The 20,001-nt window shown below is 40.8% G+C and overlaps 1 protein-coding gene across 1 annotated transcript; it reads left to right on the forward strand.

Moving 5' to 3' along the window:
- Positions 1 to 179: 179 nt before the first annotated feature.
- Positions 180 to 13,264, forward strand: LOC105894629 (solute carrier family 22 member 5-like). Its single transcript, XM_031576878.2, has 11 exons — positions 180 to 780; positions 4,068 to 4,156; positions 5,993 to 6,096; positions 6,506 to 6,660; positions 6,981 to 7,152; positions 7,638 to 7,764; positions 9,254 to 9,351; positions 10,051 to 10,265; positions 10,575 to 10,757; positions 11,027 to 11,162; positions 12,717 to 13,264. The coding sequence occupies exons 1-11, from the start codon at positions 465 to 467 to the stop codon at positions 12,796 to 12,798; spliced, it is 1,677 nt and encodes a 558-aa protein (XP_031432738.1). The 5' UTR covers positions 180 to 464; the 3' UTR covers positions 12,799 to 13,264.
- Positions 13,265 to 20,001: the final 6,737 nt, after the last annotated feature.

Below are 20,001 nucleotides of genomic sequence, written 5' to 3' on the forward strand. Positions count from 1 at the left end.
CCTTATCTCAAGAATCATCTTAAGAGGGTCCTAAATAGCTGTTTATGCTGAAGACAGTATTGCAGAAAATTTTCTTGTTATTAGTAGTGTTAAACTAAAGAAGGGGGATGTAGAATGTTACATGTTATGTTAATGAGTTATGATCACATTAACGTGACGCCCCCGGGTGAACTGTGGGATTACTGGATAGCATTGCACATGGTTTACTGAATAGCTCAACGTTAGTTAATACAAGTTCATAAAGAGAGCCTCTGTCTGATACTTGCTACAGCTACAACTACCTAACAAAGGTAAAACGACAACAGCAGTGTGATGTCAAAATAAAAATTTGAGGGGTTTAAACTCAACGTTAAATCCCAGGGTGGGAAACTGTTCGGTTACTCAAACCAACTGAAGACTCAATTGCACTCTCTGGACAAGTTATCTGACGGACGCAACCCCAGCCCAACTTCTTTCCACTGAAAATGAAGACGCAAGGGGGCTATTATGATGAGCAGACCCTCTTCCTCGGGGAATGGGGACCTTTTCAACGGATAGTGTTCTTTCTCTTATGCTGCAGCATCATACCCAATGGATTTACAGGACTGTCCATTGTGTTTACGGGCGACACTCCGTCTCACCACTGCCATATTCCCGCACACTACAACATCACAGTCCAATGGAGAAACGTGTGTATTCCCTTGGAAGAGTATGGTGGGACAATCCGACTCGGTAGATGTACCAGATACAGACTTGATTTGATTAAAAGTTACTCAGACAAAGGCTACGAGCCTACTTGGAGCAGGACCGCTCGGGTCTCGTCGGCCAATCCTCGCCTTTCAAATCCATTTTCAGTATCCAATCAAGCCGCGGAACGAGAATGGACCTGGGCCAATAGCGGCGCTTCTCTTCATACTCGAGAACTTGGCTTGAACTTGTGTGACGTTACGTTGCCAAGTTACGCAGACGCAAGCTCCTCAAGATGGCTGAAGCTACGACAACTCGTCAAAGTCAAAGTAAGTAAGTAAGTAACCATGACATGTTTTTATTTTTCTCTTAGACGGACACACGTTTCATTTCCATATTGTATTGATTGACAAGCCTAACTAACGTTAACGCTTTCACTAAAGATACGTGCACCGATGTAACGGTTACATTATGAACTAGATTATGCTACGTCTTATAACTACAACATTGTTATGAATGGAAACAGCCATGTGTAACTACTATAATGTTACTCTGAGCTGAAACAGCCAAACGGCCGAGTATTGGCAGTGATTAAAGTAGTTGTTGAAAGCTTGTATCAGTAAGCTAACCATCTAGTTAGCTTGCTATCTGTGTATGACGCCTGACCAGCGGTGTTAAGCGTCGTTTCTCGTATATCATACAACTACTGTAACTGATCATGCATAATATGATTGCTATTGATAACGATAACGGTACAATAGTGTATGTTTATGTGCTGCAGTGTCACTGTATTGTTCAAAGCATGCTCACATTCAGTGTTTACTTGTTGACTACTGTACCTATTTGCTTATTGTACCTGTTGTATGGTTCTAGTTAGTTAGCTAATAACATTGATTTAAATTATAAGCAGTTATTATAAATGTGTGCTGTGTATTTATTCTACATACACTTACTGCTGTAGGGAAAAAAAGTGCGTAATATTAAACATCACTGTTATCAAATTTCAGATCACAAAGAAGCTGACTGGCCGTGGCAGGGGGACAGCTCTTTGGATGACCTCCATTGGCAACGAGGTTGGCTAGATCCTAACCAGTGTCGTGACAGTGCAGGAGGGGCTGGGACTGGACAGGATGGAGTGATGGAGCGGTACCACCAAGCAGCTGTTCCACCCCCAGTCCTGCTATACGTGGACTGTGGCCGCTGCGTGAGTGAGGGGGCGAGTAAGCTGCAGACCAGGTACACCTGGCACTTCATGAGGAGGCGGGCTGTTGGCGGCACCACCACCGATGCTCTACCACACCTTCATGGGCTGCCTGTCTGCATGCACCTTTGAGTGGGATGCAGGGGACCTCGCTCTGTTGCGGCAGATGACGAGGGAGCAGCTCAGGCAGGAAGGGGTGCTAGCCCTTACTGATCTTCTGGTGGACAGGAGAATAAGTAGGAGGGAGTTGAGCCAGTACTGCTGCAGGAGGACATGCGGCGTGGAGGCCGCCATCAGCCTTATTGAGGGGCTGCTGCAGGAACTGGTGGGTGGGGAACCTGACTGCTGCTGCCTCCAAGCTCCTCCCTGACTGCTTCCACCATGCTGCAGCCAGGTGTCCAAGCCTCTCCTGATGAGTCTGGGTTATGTACATTCATAATTGTGTGTAAAGAAGTAAAATCACTGTATCTGCATTTTGTCCCACATCTGTTTACAAAATGTGTCACTCATCAGTTTTTATGTTTTTTTTTCTTTCTCAGGCTGTGGATGACTCTGGGGTGCCAGGCATGGACCGAGTTGACAGCATGGCAGAGTATCTGGTGGAGCTGAGGCACCAGCTCTCTCTGGCCCGCACCAACCAGCAGGTCAGGAATATTTATTGTCTTACTACTTTCCCTCTGTGCCCTGTCATACATATTCACACTCATGTTTTTGTCTTTTCTCACGGGCTGCTGTAGACGTGAGCCACACCACCCACCCTGGTACAGTGGCACAACAAGAGGGTGTAGAGGCAGGGCAACGTGGTGGTGCAAGGACTGGACCTGCCCAGCCACTTGTCTGTGGCGACTGACCCTCTCCTCCCTGCTAATGTGTGCCCACCATCTGCACCCCCCCCAACCAGGCCCAGTTCACCAGTACCCCCAGGCTGGCAGCACCATGGGCCAGGCACAGGTGAAGAGAAAGGTATCGTCCGCCGTCGCACCGGCGGCTGTGAACTCGTGCCCCCAGCGAGAACTCTTCCCTGCTCCACCCTCGGGCCCTCAGCTGTTCATGCTGGGTCCAGTGACCTCACAGGAGCCTGTGCTGGGTGCTGCTCCACAGGCTCTGGGTGCCAGCCTCTCCTCTGCCGCTCCTGCTCCAGTCCGAAAACGGACCTGCGGTGTTCTGCGCAACACGTGCAAGAAATGCGGGCAGTTCAGGACAGCGGAGACTGGACACAGCCAGTACAAGGACATTATATACTGCCCCTCTGTAGAGGCTGTTCCCAAGGAGCAGTGGTTGGAGGATAAAAAAAAAATGCATGAAAAATAAATGAATAAATTGAATAAATTGTCCCCCCCCCCCCAGAGGCTTAGTGCCCCTCAACCCCTTTCCCTCCCAGTTTCACACTTTCTGTATATAGTTCTGTATATGTTTTCTGATATATATTATTATATTGTATATATATATATTATGCTATAGTTGTTGTTGTTGAATTTGTTATTGCAAATAAAAGTTTGTTTACAACAAAGATTTATACATTGTTCTTTTGTGAATAGAAGGACGTATTAATTGGAACACAAATATTTTGTGAAACAATTAAAGTACCTCACACATAACTGTACATTAACTTGCATTGAAATATTCAATGTAGATTTATAAATATCTCACTAATATAAGGTAAATTAAAAGTAATATGCAAACAAATTGTGATTTCCAGTAAAAATTGAACTTTGCAGTAAATAATGCACAGCTAAATTTATGCTAACGGTGGGACTCGAACCGGGAACTTTGGGGTCTTCTCTCATAAATGCATATATGTATTGAAATATTCAATGTAGAATTATCCATATCTCACTAATATAAGGTTAATAAAGGGTAATATGAAAACAAATTGTGATTTCCAATAATGAAAATGAGCTTTGCATGAAATAATGCAAACCTCAATTTCTGCCAACGGTGGGACTCGAACCTGAAACCTCTGCTCTCATAGTAATGCATACAAAATCAGAAGTTAAATGTTTTAAAAATAATTTATGATGTACATCAACATTAAAAAACTTTACTCATGGAGGATTAGGCCATACAAAATCCCTGCCTTCTTTTTTCCCCTCCTTTTCCCTTTTTTCTCTCTTTTTTCCTCTCTTTTCTTCTTCCCCCCTTTTTCCTTTTTTCCCCCCTCATGGTGTGCGAGTGTGCCCCAGCTTTGGCGCATGGATAGACGTGAACGTTTCAGAAATGCAACAAGAGGTGTGCAAGGATGGATGGGAATACGACCGGCAGCAATACATATCTACTATTGTCTCTGAGGTAGGCCTATAGCATGAAAGTTTGCGGATGTGTTGTTACTTAATTCTGATCACGAAGAAAGGCCGCACTTCGGTACGTAATCGTAGGAACTGGACCAGAACCATATACCCTAGCGCCTTTATTTGTATTAGGCTACTTTAGATTTGTGTTGAAGGATGTTGTGTCTTATGACAAGCTATAGTTTTCCTATTTTAGCTTACTTGTTGAACACCATCCAGCTAGTTAATTATCTATTTATTTACAACGTGTTGTTTACACGAATGAATGAAATGATTAACTAAAGCTAATTTACCACGTTTCTCAGTTGATGTCATCCCAAATTTTGATGAACATTTATGATTGAAGTGTACTTGCAGAGATTGTATTCGTGTACTGCAATTCAAAGTGTTGCTGTAATGGTTCATAACTCAGAACAGACAACAGCCTTGTATGAATCCCTTGATCTGCCTGCACCATATCACTCTTTATGGGCAGTATTTCTATTACTTGTATTTGAAATACGTATTTCAATTACTTTGAGTATTTTGTCATTTGTATTTGATAGGGCCGATAAAACATCTAACCTAATTTGTAACAAAATACTTTAGAGTGGAGTAATTTTATATTTAAAATACTCAAAATACTTTCTCCAGTGTTTAGGCAGAAGGAGATTTTTTCTGTCGGATTCTACCAGTAGACCGTCTGATCTGCCTCTGAATGTCATTGTCGAATCAGGCAACAGTCAGGCAAAAGTGGTGCTTCAAATGGCCCCGCCCCTTTTTGGGGCGAAATGGAAATCACCCCACTTCTCTCTCTCTCATTGACGCTCATGTTAAATCCATTTTTTTTTCTCCACAAAACAGGGCTGTGTTCGAAAACTTAGATACCGGTAGTTGTCTTGATCCATGTCAATTTATCTTCATTAGTACGCCGACTTAAAGGAGGTTCCTTCAAAGAGCGAATCCAGTTGTTGCACTGAACCTTAGCCATCTCGACAGAATGTGACTTGATCAAAGCCGTATGACGGTCTTATACGCAATTACATATGACGAATGGGGCGAGCCCTCCCGGAAGCCATAGAGATTGCATTGACAGCCCTGTTTTGTGAAAACATGAGTCACACAGCTGCTGCCTGCAAACATATATATATATGTAATCAATCAAGTTGTTGTCTTTTAATAGCTTTGCTTAGTTACACTGACATTCTGTGACTGTTCTTCCTTTTTGTGGGGTTCACCAGAGCTTATGTACTATATAACCAGTACATTATATAGACCAAACCTGAATGCTCTGCTATACCAAACTGTGAAAACTGCACCTTCAGTCTCAGCCTCGACACAGACACATTTTACAGGCTCAGGGTAGACAAAGACGCTAAAACACCACACTAGGCCATTTATACAACATACTGACTCTTAATCGCTTATTAAAAATACACGTAGACATTAACATAATAGGGGAAAAACCAAACAATCAAGTTAGAACACTAAAACTGAATTATCAGACATAAACGTTCTACGCTACAAACACGCATAACAAACACAACATGGAAGTACAGGCAATCACACATACATTACTCCCACACAATACTATATTATGTTAGTGTTATTTATTGCAGCATGTGACTAAATCATTAACATTGTTTTATTTTCATCAAGACTGGAAACATTCCTGATTGAAATTCTGAAAGTGTAGGATGGTGAATTGATTGCAGTGCTATTGCACACTGTAGATTGTGCAGAGTAGTTGAAATATTGTTATTTACTATGGCTATTTCAATGTATAACTGCATGTGTGAGCTATTGTTTCAGGCAAGGTGCAATTACATGCTTAACTCTGTGTTTGGTCATCCTACAGTGGGATCTGGTGTGTGCTGATGACTGGAAAACTCCCGTGACTCCCTCTGTGTTCTTCTTTGGAGTCCTTACTGGTTCCTTTGTCTCTGGACCGATATCTGACAGGTGAGGAGATGAGATGAGATGAGATGAGATTGAGATTGATTGTCTTAATTGGAGCAGTGCGGTGTCTTGTAAGATAACATAATATACAACACCAGTAGTGATGTTTGTGCTCATGGGACATTTCAAAGTTTAAATCCCCTCCCAACACACACACACACACACACACACACACACACACACACACACACACACACACACACACACACACACACACACACACACACACACACACACACACACACACACACACACACACACACCTCTGAAGTCTCGTTACTCAGTCATCGTGGATTTAGCTGAGGCCCATTTAGCATCTCCACCAGTGTAAGTTTTAGATGACCTTACCAAGACCTTACCATGGTGTTGGCACAAGTTTTTGACCCTTATTCTTTCCCTTTTTTTATTCCAGGTTCGGAAGGAAGATAGTGCTCTTTAGTACTATGGCAGTTCAGACGATATTTACTCTCATTCAGGTCTTCTCTCCATCATGGCTCTGGTTTTGTGCCTTGTACTTCATAGTTGGCATGGGACAAATTTCCAACTATGTAGCTGCATTTATTTTAGGTACTTATTCTGTTTGTCTTGGATTATTTTACATATTCTTCCCTAGATGCTGTTGGTCCCTCACTTTTTGGTGTGAATAAGATTTTAGAATTATCCAAACACAGGATTCCGAGGTTGGATTTAGAGATAAATGCCAAAGTCATGGAGAAGCAAAGACTGGCATAAAGTGTTAGAACCCTGTCCTAGAACCATGCCCTATTCTGGAATCGCCAATTGAGTTAAGAATTTTGTGTCATTTGCAAAGTATACCATGCAAATGTGGGTGTTTTTACCCAGCTTCCCCTGATGGTGTCTCTAAATCACTTGTCTGCCGCCAACAGGGATGGAGATTATGAGCCCATCAGTCCGAATCCTGTTTGGGACTTTGGGTGTGAGCCTCTTCTTTGTTTTCGGCTACATGTTGTTGCCTCTGACGGCCTATCTCATCCGGGACTGGCGGATGCTGCAGCTTGCCCTCACGGTACCAGGCTTCCTCTGCATCCCTCTTTGGTGGTAGGTGTGCTGGATGATAAGGGGGGTGCACAGGGGAAAGGAGATACTAGCACAACTGATGAAACTGGGATGATGAGTCTGGGAGCATCATGGGCACAGGTGTAAGGGACATAAGACACCTGCTATGCAATAAGACACACCTTTGTACTTACCACAGCTAACCAGGTACTTGTGTGTACGACAACAGAATGATGCAAATCTGAGACAAATATCTGGTCAACAAATTTCGGATTAAGGGCTGGATGATGACATGCCAAGGCACAGGAATACACAGGGGTTTGAAAAAGAAAGCAGCACCACAAACAAATTAATTTCAGCACATTAAAAAGAGCTATGTGGCAGACATAAGCAGGATAAGGATGTTTGAGGTGTCGCAATACATAATAAAAAAATAATGGAATGTTTTCATATGCACTTTCCCTTGATGGTGTCCACAAGGCTATCTTCTCCTGTTTGCAGTGACTCTGTTTATGGTGTTTGTGTAGGTTCATTCCAGAGTCTCCTCGCTGGCTTCTGTCTCAGGGTAGAGTGGCGGAGGCCGAGGCCATACTGAGGGATGCAGCCAGGAGAAACGGAGTGACTGCCCCAGAGGTCATCTTCGAGCCCGTTCAGGTCAGAGGGGCTCACAGCTGTGTGTGAGATGGACAGTGCTGTGCTTAGCTGGCACTCGGCATACTTGCAATATTTTCAGGGACATGCGGAATATCGGCGTTGAGTCAGGTGCTGTACGTGGAAACCGACAGTTGTTACAACTCAATAATTGTTATTGCCGTTAGGCCAAAGAAAGGGGGATACTGTCACATGTAAAATTATTTGTCCTGAAGGGTTAGGGTTAGGGTTAAGGTTTTCTTTGTGTAAAAGAAAATATTCACTCTCTTAGTAGTAATGGTCAGTTAGTGAGTGTGAGTGTTAGTTTTAGTGTTATGGTTTAGATGATTAACTGCAGACTGATACACACCATGACTGCATGACTGCAGCTGGTGAAACAGACCTTTTTGTTGTTTGACCAGCAGCTGTTCAAATAGCAACTAAAGTTTCCTTAGTAGTGATTCGTAAAAACGTATGTTTCTGTCACTCAGCGAACATATCACTATCATATCACAGAAAGTCCAGGACTCAGGGTTCACATGTGAAGATCTGCGGAATGCTTTCCATCACCATTGTATCTGAGTATATCATTGACAGTGTTTTGCAAGTTCACACCTCTCATGAACTAGTTCAAAGTTCAGTTCATACAGTAAAACATGAATAATTCACGTTCATAGTTTAATTAAATTAAATTCTGAACTAGTATATAGTTCAGTTAATTTCATAGTTTTGAGGTGGAAAGTGAGAAAGAAAACCTTATCCATCACTACCCCTTGCCTTAGACTGTACTTCATATGTATCAATTCCTAAAACAAAGGTTTTTCATTTTATTTTTTTTAATTATTGCTAATTTTGCCTGTTTATGTATTCATACCCTGCAAACAAAAGGCACAACAAATCATAGCGCTATGCCTTGCTATGAAACCAATTATTAGGCTAGACCTTAAATTCTATCATTTACATTTATAAAATAAATGTGTGGACAGAGGACAAAAAGTTATGGGAGGGGTTTCAGCGCAGGAGGACACAATTTGCACAGAAAGGTGAGATTTTTACTGTCAGAATCTTTATCAGACAGTGTGTAAAAATCCTGCAAAAAATAATAAGGTGCATCGGATGTAGTCGCTGAGTCTGCGTCTGCTTTCACTTGCCATTTTTATATGAGACTGAGAGCTGTTGTCTTGGAATACGTTGCTTGTTTGGTCTACATGTGTGTGCGATGAATCATGGGTAACATAGTGCAAAGTTGAGTTAGTTGGTTTAGGTTAGGCTATATCGCGGAAATGTTACGGGCACTATCTGAGTTCTGAGGAGAAGAAGCTTGATAAAATATATTAATGTTCCCTGAGACTGAGGGAAATGAATGTCCAAGCAAGTCTGTTATTGTAGCTGTGTGGAGTTAATTGTTGACTTTTTTGTTCTTTGTTTTGTTTTAAAGTGACATTAACATCTTGTACCACACTGGCCACGCATTGTTCATAACAACATACTTGTTATGACACATGCACTATAGCAAGCCAACCAAGCTGAAAAAATGGAGTCCCATAACATCTGTGATCTGGTGAAGACCAACAGCATCCGCTGCATAACTATCGTGCTGTGCGTGGTCTGGTGAGTGTCCGGCCTCTTGCCGTGTTAATTAATAATAGAAAACAAGTCATGAATGAAGCAGTGGTGAAGATCAAAGAATGCTTCTTCAGCCTTCGTCCTCACTCTCTGCCTCCCTCTTGTTCTCACTCTCTCCTTCACGCTCTCCCTCTCTCTTGTCCTCACTGTCTCCCTCTCTCTTGTCCTCTCTCTCTCTTTCTCCCTCTCTCTCTCTCTCTCTCTCTCTCTCTGATAGGTGAAAATTCACCCTAGTTACCTCAGGACTCCGGAGCTGCATATAAGTATATTTATTAGACAAACAACAATTGCAATCAGGCTCACTCCCAGCACAAGGCTGAAAGTGAAGCAATGATAAACACATCGCACAAGGTTTATATAGACAGAAGTTTAGCGTTCAGCAGAAATCCACCACGTGGTGGATTTCTGACGTCCGAGGCAAAGATGGAAGTTTTGCAAGGTCGGAAGAAGCATAGTTCGAACCTTCTTATCACCTCTGGTCTAAACATGCTCTTGTACATATGCAGACTAAGTGGCACCCATTAATCTAAGTTACACACACGCAGAAACACAGAAAAGCCATGTTCCTGCTTACATAAGTAAATGATTCATATAAGGTAATTAATAATACAAGGCACTTGATTATTATATTCTTAAGTCATTAACAGTGTTTGGAAATTATCTCCATCACTCTCTGTGTCTTAGGATTACCCTCACAATTGGATACTTTGCCTTGTCTCTGAACACGCCAAACCTGAATGGGGACTCCTACCTGAACTGTTTTCTGTCTGCGGCCATTGAGCTGCCAGCATGCACCGCAGCCTGGCTTATGTATCGATACTGGCCACGGCGCATGTCTCTCTTCCTCACTCTCTTTCAGGCAGGGGCTGTGCTGCTTCTCATTCACCTCATACCACAGCGTAAGATACAGTGTGATACTGTAGTGACGTAGAAACTATTTACTGTGTGTGTGTGTGTGTGTGTGTGTGTCTCTGTCTCTATATATAGTATAGATACTGCCAAGGACTTGTATTTTTAAAGTCATGTTGAAATTCTAAGCTAAGATGATGCTTTCTGAGGCTGTAAGCACTGAACCATTCACAGTACACTTTAAGTTCATTGACACCAATATAAATGAACTTCCAAATGTAAAGTAAATATCAATGTAATGCCCAATGCCCACAATACCAGACATAATACCATGTTCCCCATGTTGTTTCCCTCTACAGATATGAGCAGTATTGCCATCACACTAGAGATGCTGGGGAAGTTTGGTGTGGCGGCTGCCACTGATATTGTGTATGCCGTAACCGCAGAGCTCTACCCCACTGTGCTGAGGAACACGGCGCTGGGCACATGTTCCATGGCATCCAGGGTGGGCAGTATCTCAGCTCCATACTTCCTCTATCTGGGTAGGAGAACCACATTACACCACCCCCAAAACCCCTGACTGAACATGCTCAACATTTGTTATTGCAGTAATTTGTTCAGTCATACATCCAGACACTGATACATCTGTTTAGATAAATATAAATAATGGTTTAGCTGAAAATTGTAAATATTACTGTAGGATCAAGTAGGATCTCTTCAAATTAGTGAATTTAAAAGCCTATTTGGTCCATGAATGTTTGTTTAATTTATGTTTTTGTTTTGGTCTAACTTCCTTTTGGTGTTTACACAGGAAACTACTACAAATCACTGCCGTACATATTAATTGGCACCCTTAGTGTTCTCTCTGCGTTTCTTAGCCTCCTGCTGCCGGAAAGCCTTGGAATGCCACTTCCTGAGAGCATCAATCACATGCAAACAATCTCATGGTGAGAGCACCAAAGCCCTGCATACTAAAACCTTGTGTAGTAAAATTTAAATTTTGTGAATGTAGAAGACCCTCCAGAAGCGGTTATAGCGCAAACTGGAAAGTCTTGAGGCCATGTGCCAATACTGGGGAGTACCACTAGGGGGTTCTCTGTTCCGTGACTGGTCAATGCCTCGGCTCCTTGAGTTAACTGCTGGGGGCTCTGTCACAACTAAGTTGGTCTGTTGGAACATTTTCAGAACACTAAATGCTGTGACATCTTCGGAAAAGCCAATACAATGTTAATGCAACATACAATTTAAAACACAGGTAGCCTACTAAATACATTACACTGTTGAAAAAGGGGGGAAAATGTGGAAATAAATATTGACACTACTTCATTTCAGAAAGTTTGTAACAAGTAAATACATATATGCTATGGAACATACTGCCTATAGACATCAGGGAAGCCAGCTCGCTTAACATCTTTAAAAGAAAACTAAAAACGTACCTCTTCACATTAGCCTTTAACTAGCTACCACTTCGCACTATATATATATATATATAAATACTTTTAATTTAATTTAATTTAATTTAATTTAATTTAATTTAATTTAATTTAATTTAATTTAAATCTCTACTGGTGATATTAAGGGGTTAGATTAAATATATCTCTATAATTATAATTTTTTTTTTTGCACTATATCTGAGTTATGTTTCTTTGATGTCTATTTTTATGTGCATGTAATTTCTTTGTGCATATTATGTATTTGCTGTGAAGCACTTTGAGCTGCATTCTTTTGCATGAAAGGTGCTATATAAATAAAGTTTTATTATTATTATTTTTATTATTATAAATAGAAACAACAATCAATCAGTGTCAGTGTAATATTAATGCTACAGTGACCTTATTTTATTTCAGAAAGTGAAATAGACTAGAACTAGTGAACAAAAACGTTTGTCCCGTGTCCATCACAAACTTGAGACTTAAAATTGATTAGGTTTCACACAGATATCACCTGCATAGCATTGAGAATTTACCAATTTCTGGCTGTGGTTACACTGTAATGTGAAGAAACTGCTTAGACATGAAAGCATCTAAAGTAGACTATAACCAAAGAATACAAAAGTTTAAATGTATAAAATAAGTAAATAAGAAATGTCATCCTGATAATGCTTGCCTGAACAGGGACAGAGCTACTCTGGCTGTCTGGTCAATGACTAGTTCAAGAGCTCCTCCTGCTGAAATGATCAGTCATGGTCACGGAGCAGATTCTGGAGCTCCCCCTAGTGGCACTAGCCAGTATTTGCACACGGCCTCAAGAATGACCAGTTTGAACTACATCCAACTCTCGTAGAAGAAAGAATTTGGGTACACAGATTAGGTATATGGGATGGATAGTTGGAGAGAGAATATATGTTGGATTGGATCTGGGGCTCATCTTAAATCTATTATTAAACATTTGAACAGCATTTTTTCTGATGCAGTTTATAAAGTTTTGTAAAGCTTAATCAGGGTGTATATCCGATTGTGTTCTTGTCATAACTGCAATATACTGTACATGTATTTTTTCAGCTGCAAGAGAAGTGAAAGATCTAAAACCTATCATCTCACCAGTGATAAAGGAGATGAGGATCGTCCAGTTGAAACTATGTGACAGATCCACCTGATCCAACATTACACGTCTGGATATTTAGTGGACTGAAACAGTGAAGTTACTGTAGACAGGGTGTTACATAGTTACATTCATTTTTCACTTATTTCAGTTTTTATTATGGTCAGTTACTAATAATACACATTCATACATTCTCTCACAGACACTCATACCCAGATACATGTTGAGTCTTAATTGTGCTATTTTAAATTCTCTACGGTAAGCCAAAGCGACCAAAAAAAGAAGAAAATATATACTACTGTAATAGAGTATCTAGATAAAAATGTAAAGTTTTAAAATAGCCTTTTTAATAATAATAAATTATACTGATTATAATTACAATTATAATTATACTGCAGGATAAAACATGTGATTGACATTTTACTGAGTTGCATGATTCTTTGTGTCTTGACAACCTTGCAGTATTTGATGATTTTGTAAAATGCAAAATTGAATATTTTGATACGTCTGTCTTTGTTTGTACTTAATGTGGGCATTATGTAGGAATTGTACCTCAGTGTTAGGATTAGCAGTTTTACCTTAAAATAACAGCTTAAAAAAAATTGGGGCGCTACAATAATAATAATAAAACTTTATTTATATAGCACCTTTCATGCAAAAGAATGCAGCTCAAAGTGCTTTAATACAATGACGTTTAATATGGAGAATCGCCTCCGTTTGCCTGAAGCCGCCCGGTTACTACTGTCTGCCGAACTAGTAAGTAGGTTATTTGCCGTCTTGCTTTGTCTTGTGTTGCACTTGCTTGATGTTTGACTGTGGAAAGTTGTTGACTCACTAGTTTGTCATAGTGTCAAAGTAAGCAAATTTCAAGAGGTTTCGCTAGGTTTAGCCGCTAGCATCTCGTTAGCGATTAGCAATTCCTACATAATGGCACTTTAAGTCAATATGGCATACCAAAAGTTGTTCATAGTTTGACCTCCAACACGACTGTACTAATGTTCTCTGTGTCCCCACTCGGGTCCTCTTCTTTGGAGTGGCATGGGCATTTATTCCTGATAAATAAAATTAGCAACAGAATTATATAAAATTACATTATTTAATAATAGAATAAAAGTTCCAACCAAACAATCTGACTGCTTGAAACCCGTTCCACAAGTGTTGTTATTTCTCAATGCAGTTTGCAAAGTGTCATTTGCACAGCAGAGCTTGTTCAAATCTACAAGTGGAGAGGTTGGGGAAATGGCTGAACTCGCTGAACATACTGGGTCAAACGTGTGTGTGTGTGTGTGTGTGTGTGTGGCTGAACTCGCTGAACATACTGGGTCAAACGTGTAAGTGGGTATGGGAGCCCTGGGGTCATGAGGGGTCGAGTTGTGTGCATGTAGGTATATGCCTGTGTGTGTGTCTATATGTGGCTCTGTAAGGCATATGTGGCTACTATGCTGATGCTCCGTCTATCCTTTATCAGTCCATCAATGACGCTCTTCATCCCCACTGTTGCATGCAGGCTACGCATGGCCACTGCAATGTCTTCAGGGGCGCAGGGGGTTGTTACAACGGCCTATTGTTGGTACTGCCTGAAGAAATATATGAATAATTACATTATTCATATATATTCTCTACTTAATGTCTCGATCAAAGAGCAAAATACTAGGTGACTTTTAGGTCGGTACTTCATGCACCGCAATGGAAACGGATGAAAGGGCCAATTAGGGGGCCATTGCTGTAAACACTTGCACCAACTGGTCCAAAAGTAAATATTTTAACGCAATTAACGCAACTTTAAAAAAAGTTTTTAATGCCTTTATTTGGATAGGACATGAAGTTATGACAGGAAGCGAGGCGGAGAAGAGGTGGGGAGAGGATTGGGAAATGACATCAGGCCAGACTTGAACCTGTGTCCCCTCGGGCAATGTAGCCCATAAGTAGGGGGCTTGGCCTACCATTTTATGGGAACGATGAGGGACAGGTGGGGCTTGAATAGCCCCCCTTGTTCAAAGTGGGGAATAACAGAAAAAGTTTGAGAACCACTGCGGTAGTTGAAGATGGAGAGAGCTGAGGGATTGTTGGGCGGAGAGTCTCTGTTTAAGAGCCAAAATGACGGAACAATCGACAAAACTAAAGTTGTATGTAGCATTTGTCAAGCTGAATTTAGCTATCACAGAAGCAGCTCGTCTTGAAGTTATCAGCTTAATGCAAAGCACCCGACAGAAAGCAGTCCCAGGTTAGATGATCGCCAACCCACACTCCATGACTTCTCTAGGAAAATAACTAGACCAGTCCGTGAAAAGGTTACCATTTGGGTTGCTGGTGACTGTCGGCCTATTAACATAGTTGAGGACAGTGATTGAGGTGATTCGAATTGCTTCATGGGAAATTCTTACAATTTACCGTTGAGGGGCACCATTGTGTTTAAAAAAAATTGTTTCTAAAATACACGCTGTCTGAAGTGATTACTTGTTTATTTATAAGATTTAGTCTTAAGAAGAAAAACTAACTTTTAATCGCGATTAATCGCGATTAATTACTTTTTAAATGTGCGATTAATTAATTCGTTTTTAATCGATTGACAGCCCTAAAATAAATATATAATAAATATCAAAAAAATCTTCTGAAAATAATGTTTTTAGTAAATTTAGACCTTAATCTGATGTGTGCAAAAGGAAAATTGGCTTCAAAGGCATTTAAAAAATTCTGATGTTGGACACCTTTTAAATCTGGATTTCATGAGAATTACCAAAATACCTAAAATTAAAACATTTTCACCATACTTTTGTGTGTGCATGTTCTTGTAGCAGGCCTTGCACACCATATATATTGAACAAATTCACTGTCCCGAGAATCTTTCCTACACCGTATTTTCATTGACCAGCAGGTGTCCCTGGAGTACATTTGAAGCCTCGAATAATGAACCACTTTTCAACACACCTGGCTGGAAAGTTTCAAGGTTTCATGAAGCTTCATTTCGCCACCACGAACCTAAGGATCTTGTCTGCGCAGATGGCTTTATCATGGAGGCCAGGGATTACTGTTTGGAGGAACTGATTTTGGATAAGCGCTGAATTATACTTCAAACCAGACTTTGCTCTTTCAATAGCAAAGACAACTTGCTGTCTCAGATCCATGGCTAGTACCAAAAACTGAATGGCTGTTTCTTTTGGCTCCCGAACTGTGCGCATGAGTGAATGGTAAAGTTCTGTGGCATCCATCTCAATATAACAAATCCTCAATATTTGTCAGAGCTTGTAATGTCAAATCAACTCTGCTTTCAAGATGACTCTTTAGTTTTGTTCCTGGGGCTATTGCTTGAATGACAGACAATTTCTCCCTCATCAGATCCTTTAGTTAGCCTAACACGCCCTAGAGGGGCTGGGCCTCACTGCTTGAATTATTTTGGATTGTAGGTTTGTGTGGCATACTGCAAGCCGAGGTGTGAACCAACAGGCCTGAGAGGGGTTTGAAGCCACAGGTTCAGCTGTAGCCTGCCTGCTCCATACAATGCAACCCATGCAGTGGTGCGTTTGGTTCGCTGATAACTTGTGAAGAATATTGGTGTTTTTCATACACTTTGTAAGTAGTTGCAACACATGGCTCACACTGGTCACCTGTTCCCTGCTCCTGATACACATTACATCCTCTCCTCACACTCAATCCTACTTGGCGGATTTCATCTCTAAGCAGTCTGACTGTTTCGTAAAGCTCTTGAACTGGGGACAAGCAGTTGTTTTATAGCTCTTAGGCTTCACAACTTCAGCTGACTGCTCTTGAACCCCCACTCTGGCTTCAGCTGCACCCTGACCCTACTAGGTGCTTTGCATTTCTGTCTGTAGTTCATTTACTTTTGGGACTTTGCTGCTTGTGTTGTTGTGTGTTGATGTGTTGTGTTGTGTAGACAACTCATTTTGTGGAACTGATACTTGACTGTACAATGCACTGATGGACCCTTTTACTTAGGCCCCTAACCTCATCCTGCATAGCAGACTGTTTGGCTGTAGCTGTGTGTATTTATCTGCTATCAGTGTTTCTAGTATCTTCTATTTTTTGCTCAACTGATTTCAGCATTGTCCTGAGATAATACATTAAAACATCCTCCTCTTCATCATCATTCATCACATTGTCCATGGATTCTGTAATAAGTCTAAATAACGCTCGCCTTGTTATGACATTTCCACATCTCTGAACTGATCCAGTTGCAAAAGCCATAATCAATGAGACACACTCTCTGCCAACTCCTCCAGGTCCATCGTATGTGATGTAACCGCGCCCCCGAGGTCACTCGCTCCCATCGGCATCAAAGGCAATCCCGGTCCACGTTCTTGTCACACTGAGCATGACGTTGATCATCCCTGCGTCATTGACAATATTCTGCACACATACAACTTGTACTCTAGCAGGCTACAGGTGGCTACACTACTGATCTCCTTGTTAGAAAGTAGAACGTTTTCCCATGGCATCCTCTTCTCGTTTAACTCGCAAAGCTCATCTCCTATCCACATTACTGATGGTCCATTACTCCTAGACATTCATTTTACATCTGTCTGCTCACCTGGGAATACAGAAATATCAGCATACTGCAGGCTGTATAGGTTTACTGAATGACACCTGCTGTGCCCCCCTGGGTAATGCCTGTGTGAGCTTTAATCATTGTAACCATAAATGATCAGATTAGGAATTAACAAAAATACATAAATGTTAAAAAAAATACCAGTGCATAAAAAGGAAAATCTACTTTGTAAACACAGTACACAAAACAGCCAAAACATACATACACACAAGTATTGGGATGCGCAAAATCTTCTTAGAAATTAAATAGTCATCCATAAATACAAACTTAAAAGCAGAAGTATACAAGTAAGCAATCTTCTCCAATAAAGCAAAGACATAGAAGCGTCATTCCATGTCAAGTGGGCTCCCACTCGACCGTCTCAGATTTGGCTGAAAAAATGCAAGGTTCTTCATACACTTCTTAATAGTCCCAAATATTAGCTCTCTACTCCCAATAGTTTTGTCACAAAGGATGTTTTAGGGGTGAGGGGGTGCTCTACGCTCTGTTGCAGCATCTTTGAAGGCCTGTGGAAAGCTCAATGTTAAAGCTAAAGACTTGACATTATACACAGATTTTATACACAAACGCAGTTTAAGCTCTGTGTTATAAACTTACCTTTTGTTACCATTTGAATATTCGTCCATAGGCCATTGAGGGGCGTGTACAAAAATCCCATATTTTCAAAAAAATATTTTGAGAAAACGAGGCAGAACACCATCACAAAATTCTGATATGTTAAGAACAAATATCTCATCTTTCCAAAAGAAAATTGTTTCATGTTGGTAAATGCTGTTTTTTTTTGCTATAGCATGCCAAAAATTGCACAAAATGTGTTTTCATCCATTTTCAAGCTTTAATATCTTCCAGACCATTCCTCACATAGGGGCAGTTTTTTTATAGCTTTAACATTGAGCTTCCCACAGGCCTTCACAGATGCTGCAACAAAGTGTAGAGTAAAATTTGGAAAGTTTGAAGGAGCTAGCTTAAATACTTTTCTAGTAATAGCAATTTGAAAAGGGCTCTTCAGAAAACGCTGCTAAAAAAGCGTCTTAAGTACAAATCAAATCAAATCAAATCAAACTTTATTTGTACGGCGCATTTCATACAAGGAAGTAACACAATGCGCCTCACAGTAGGAAAGAAAGGGGGGGGGGGGTTACACTTGTATAAAACACACAGATTTTCAAGAGATAAATGAATAAAATAAAATAAACGTACTAACCGCACTGGCACCGTAAAGGACTACTCAGCACGGTCATCGTCAAACTAAGCTGCTGGGGGGGGGGGGGGGGTTACAAACACTTGTAAAGAGACACAGATAAGTAAATAAATAAATAAATGTTACATTAATGTTAAATAAATACATTTTACAAGTTACAAAACACTTATAAAAAGATACAGATTTTGCCAGAGATAAATGAACAGGAAATTACGTACTAACCGCACTGGCACCATAAAGGACTGCTCAGCACAGTTATCGTCAAACTAAGAGACAGCTGCTGGGGGGGGGGGTACAAATGCTTGAAAAGAGACAGAAATAAGTAAATAAATAAATGTTCCATAAATGTTAAATACATTTTACAGTGAGTGATAAGCGAGATCAAAGAGGTATGTCTTAAGTGCATGTTTAAAGGTTTCAACCGTTTCGGCCATTCTTAGGTATTCTGGCAGAGTGTTCCAAAGGTTGGGGGCATAGAAACTAAAAGCTGCTTCCCCATGTCTCTTTGTCCTGGCTTTTGGAACTGTTAGAAGTTCAGTGCCGGAGGACCTCAGGGATCTACTGGGTGTGTACCTTGAGAGCATGTCTGTTATATATTCAGGTGCATGACTATGGAGTGATTTATAGACTAGTAGGAGAACCTTGAAATCTATTCTAAAACTAACAGGTAGCCAGTGCAGTGATTTTAATACTGGTGTGATGTGCGCTCTCCGTCTTGTTTTAGTGAGGACTCGCGCTGCTGCATTCTGTATTGTTTGTAGTTGACTAATGGCTTTTTTTGGTAGACCAGACAAAAGCGAGTTACAGTAGTCTAGCCTGCTCGTGATAAACGCGTGCATCAGTCTTTCGGTGTCAGCCTGAGCGAGAAACGGTTGCACCTTAGCAATGTTTCTTAAGTGATAAAAAGATGTTTTAATTATATTTTTGATATGGGTTTCAAAATTGAGATCTGAGTCAAGTATGACGCCTAGGTTTCTGGCTTGGTGCTTGGTGTTAAGTGCTAGTGTTTTTAAGTGTGCAGTTAGTTTCTCTCTCTCGTTTTTTTCACCAATGACTAATACCTCTGTTTTATCTTGGTTTAGCTGGAGAAAGTTTTGTGACATCCATACATTTATATCAGAAATGCAATTTACCAAACAATCAATAGAGCTGTAGTTGTTGGGTGTTACAGAAATATAGAGCTGGGTGTCATCTGCATAGCTATGATAGTCGATGTTGTGCCTCCTAATTACACTACCAAGGGGTAGCATGTATAGACTGAAAAGTAAGGGCCCTAAAATGGATCCTTGAGGGACCCCACAGGTCATACAAATGTTTTACAGGCACCCCCTCCCCCCTAAAACATCTTTTTGTGACAAAACTATTGGGAGTAGGGAGCTAATATTTGGGACTATACCTTTTAAGAAATGTATGAACGACCTTGAATTTTTTCAGCCAAATCTGAGACGGTCGAGTGGGGAAATGTCCTTAAATTGGTAAG

The sequence above is a fragment of the Clupea harengus genome, chromosome 11, assembly GCF_900700415.2.
Source record: "Clupea harengus chromosome 11, Ch_v2.0.2, whole genome shotgun sequence".
In the NCBI taxonomy this organism is placed as follows: Eukaryota; Metazoa; Chordata; class Actinopteri; order Clupeiformes; family Clupeidae; genus Clupea; species Clupea harengus.

What these genes read in the sequence shown, in the direction of transcription:
- LOC105894629 (XM_031576878.2), top strand. Translation starts at nt 465, where the DNA reads ATGAAGACGCAAGGGGGCTATTATGATGAGCAGACCCTCTTCCTCGGG. An exon ending in TCTGGACCGATATCTGACAG is followed by an intron (nt 6,097 to 6,505) that starts GTGAGGAGATGA and finishes TTTTTATTCCAG; the next exon opens with GTTCGGAAGGAAGATAGTGC. An exon ending in ATCGTGCTGTGCGTGGTCTG is followed by an intron (nt 9,352 to 10,050) that starts GTGAGTGTCCGG and finishes TCTGTGTCTTAG; the next exon opens with GATTACCCTCACAATTGGAT.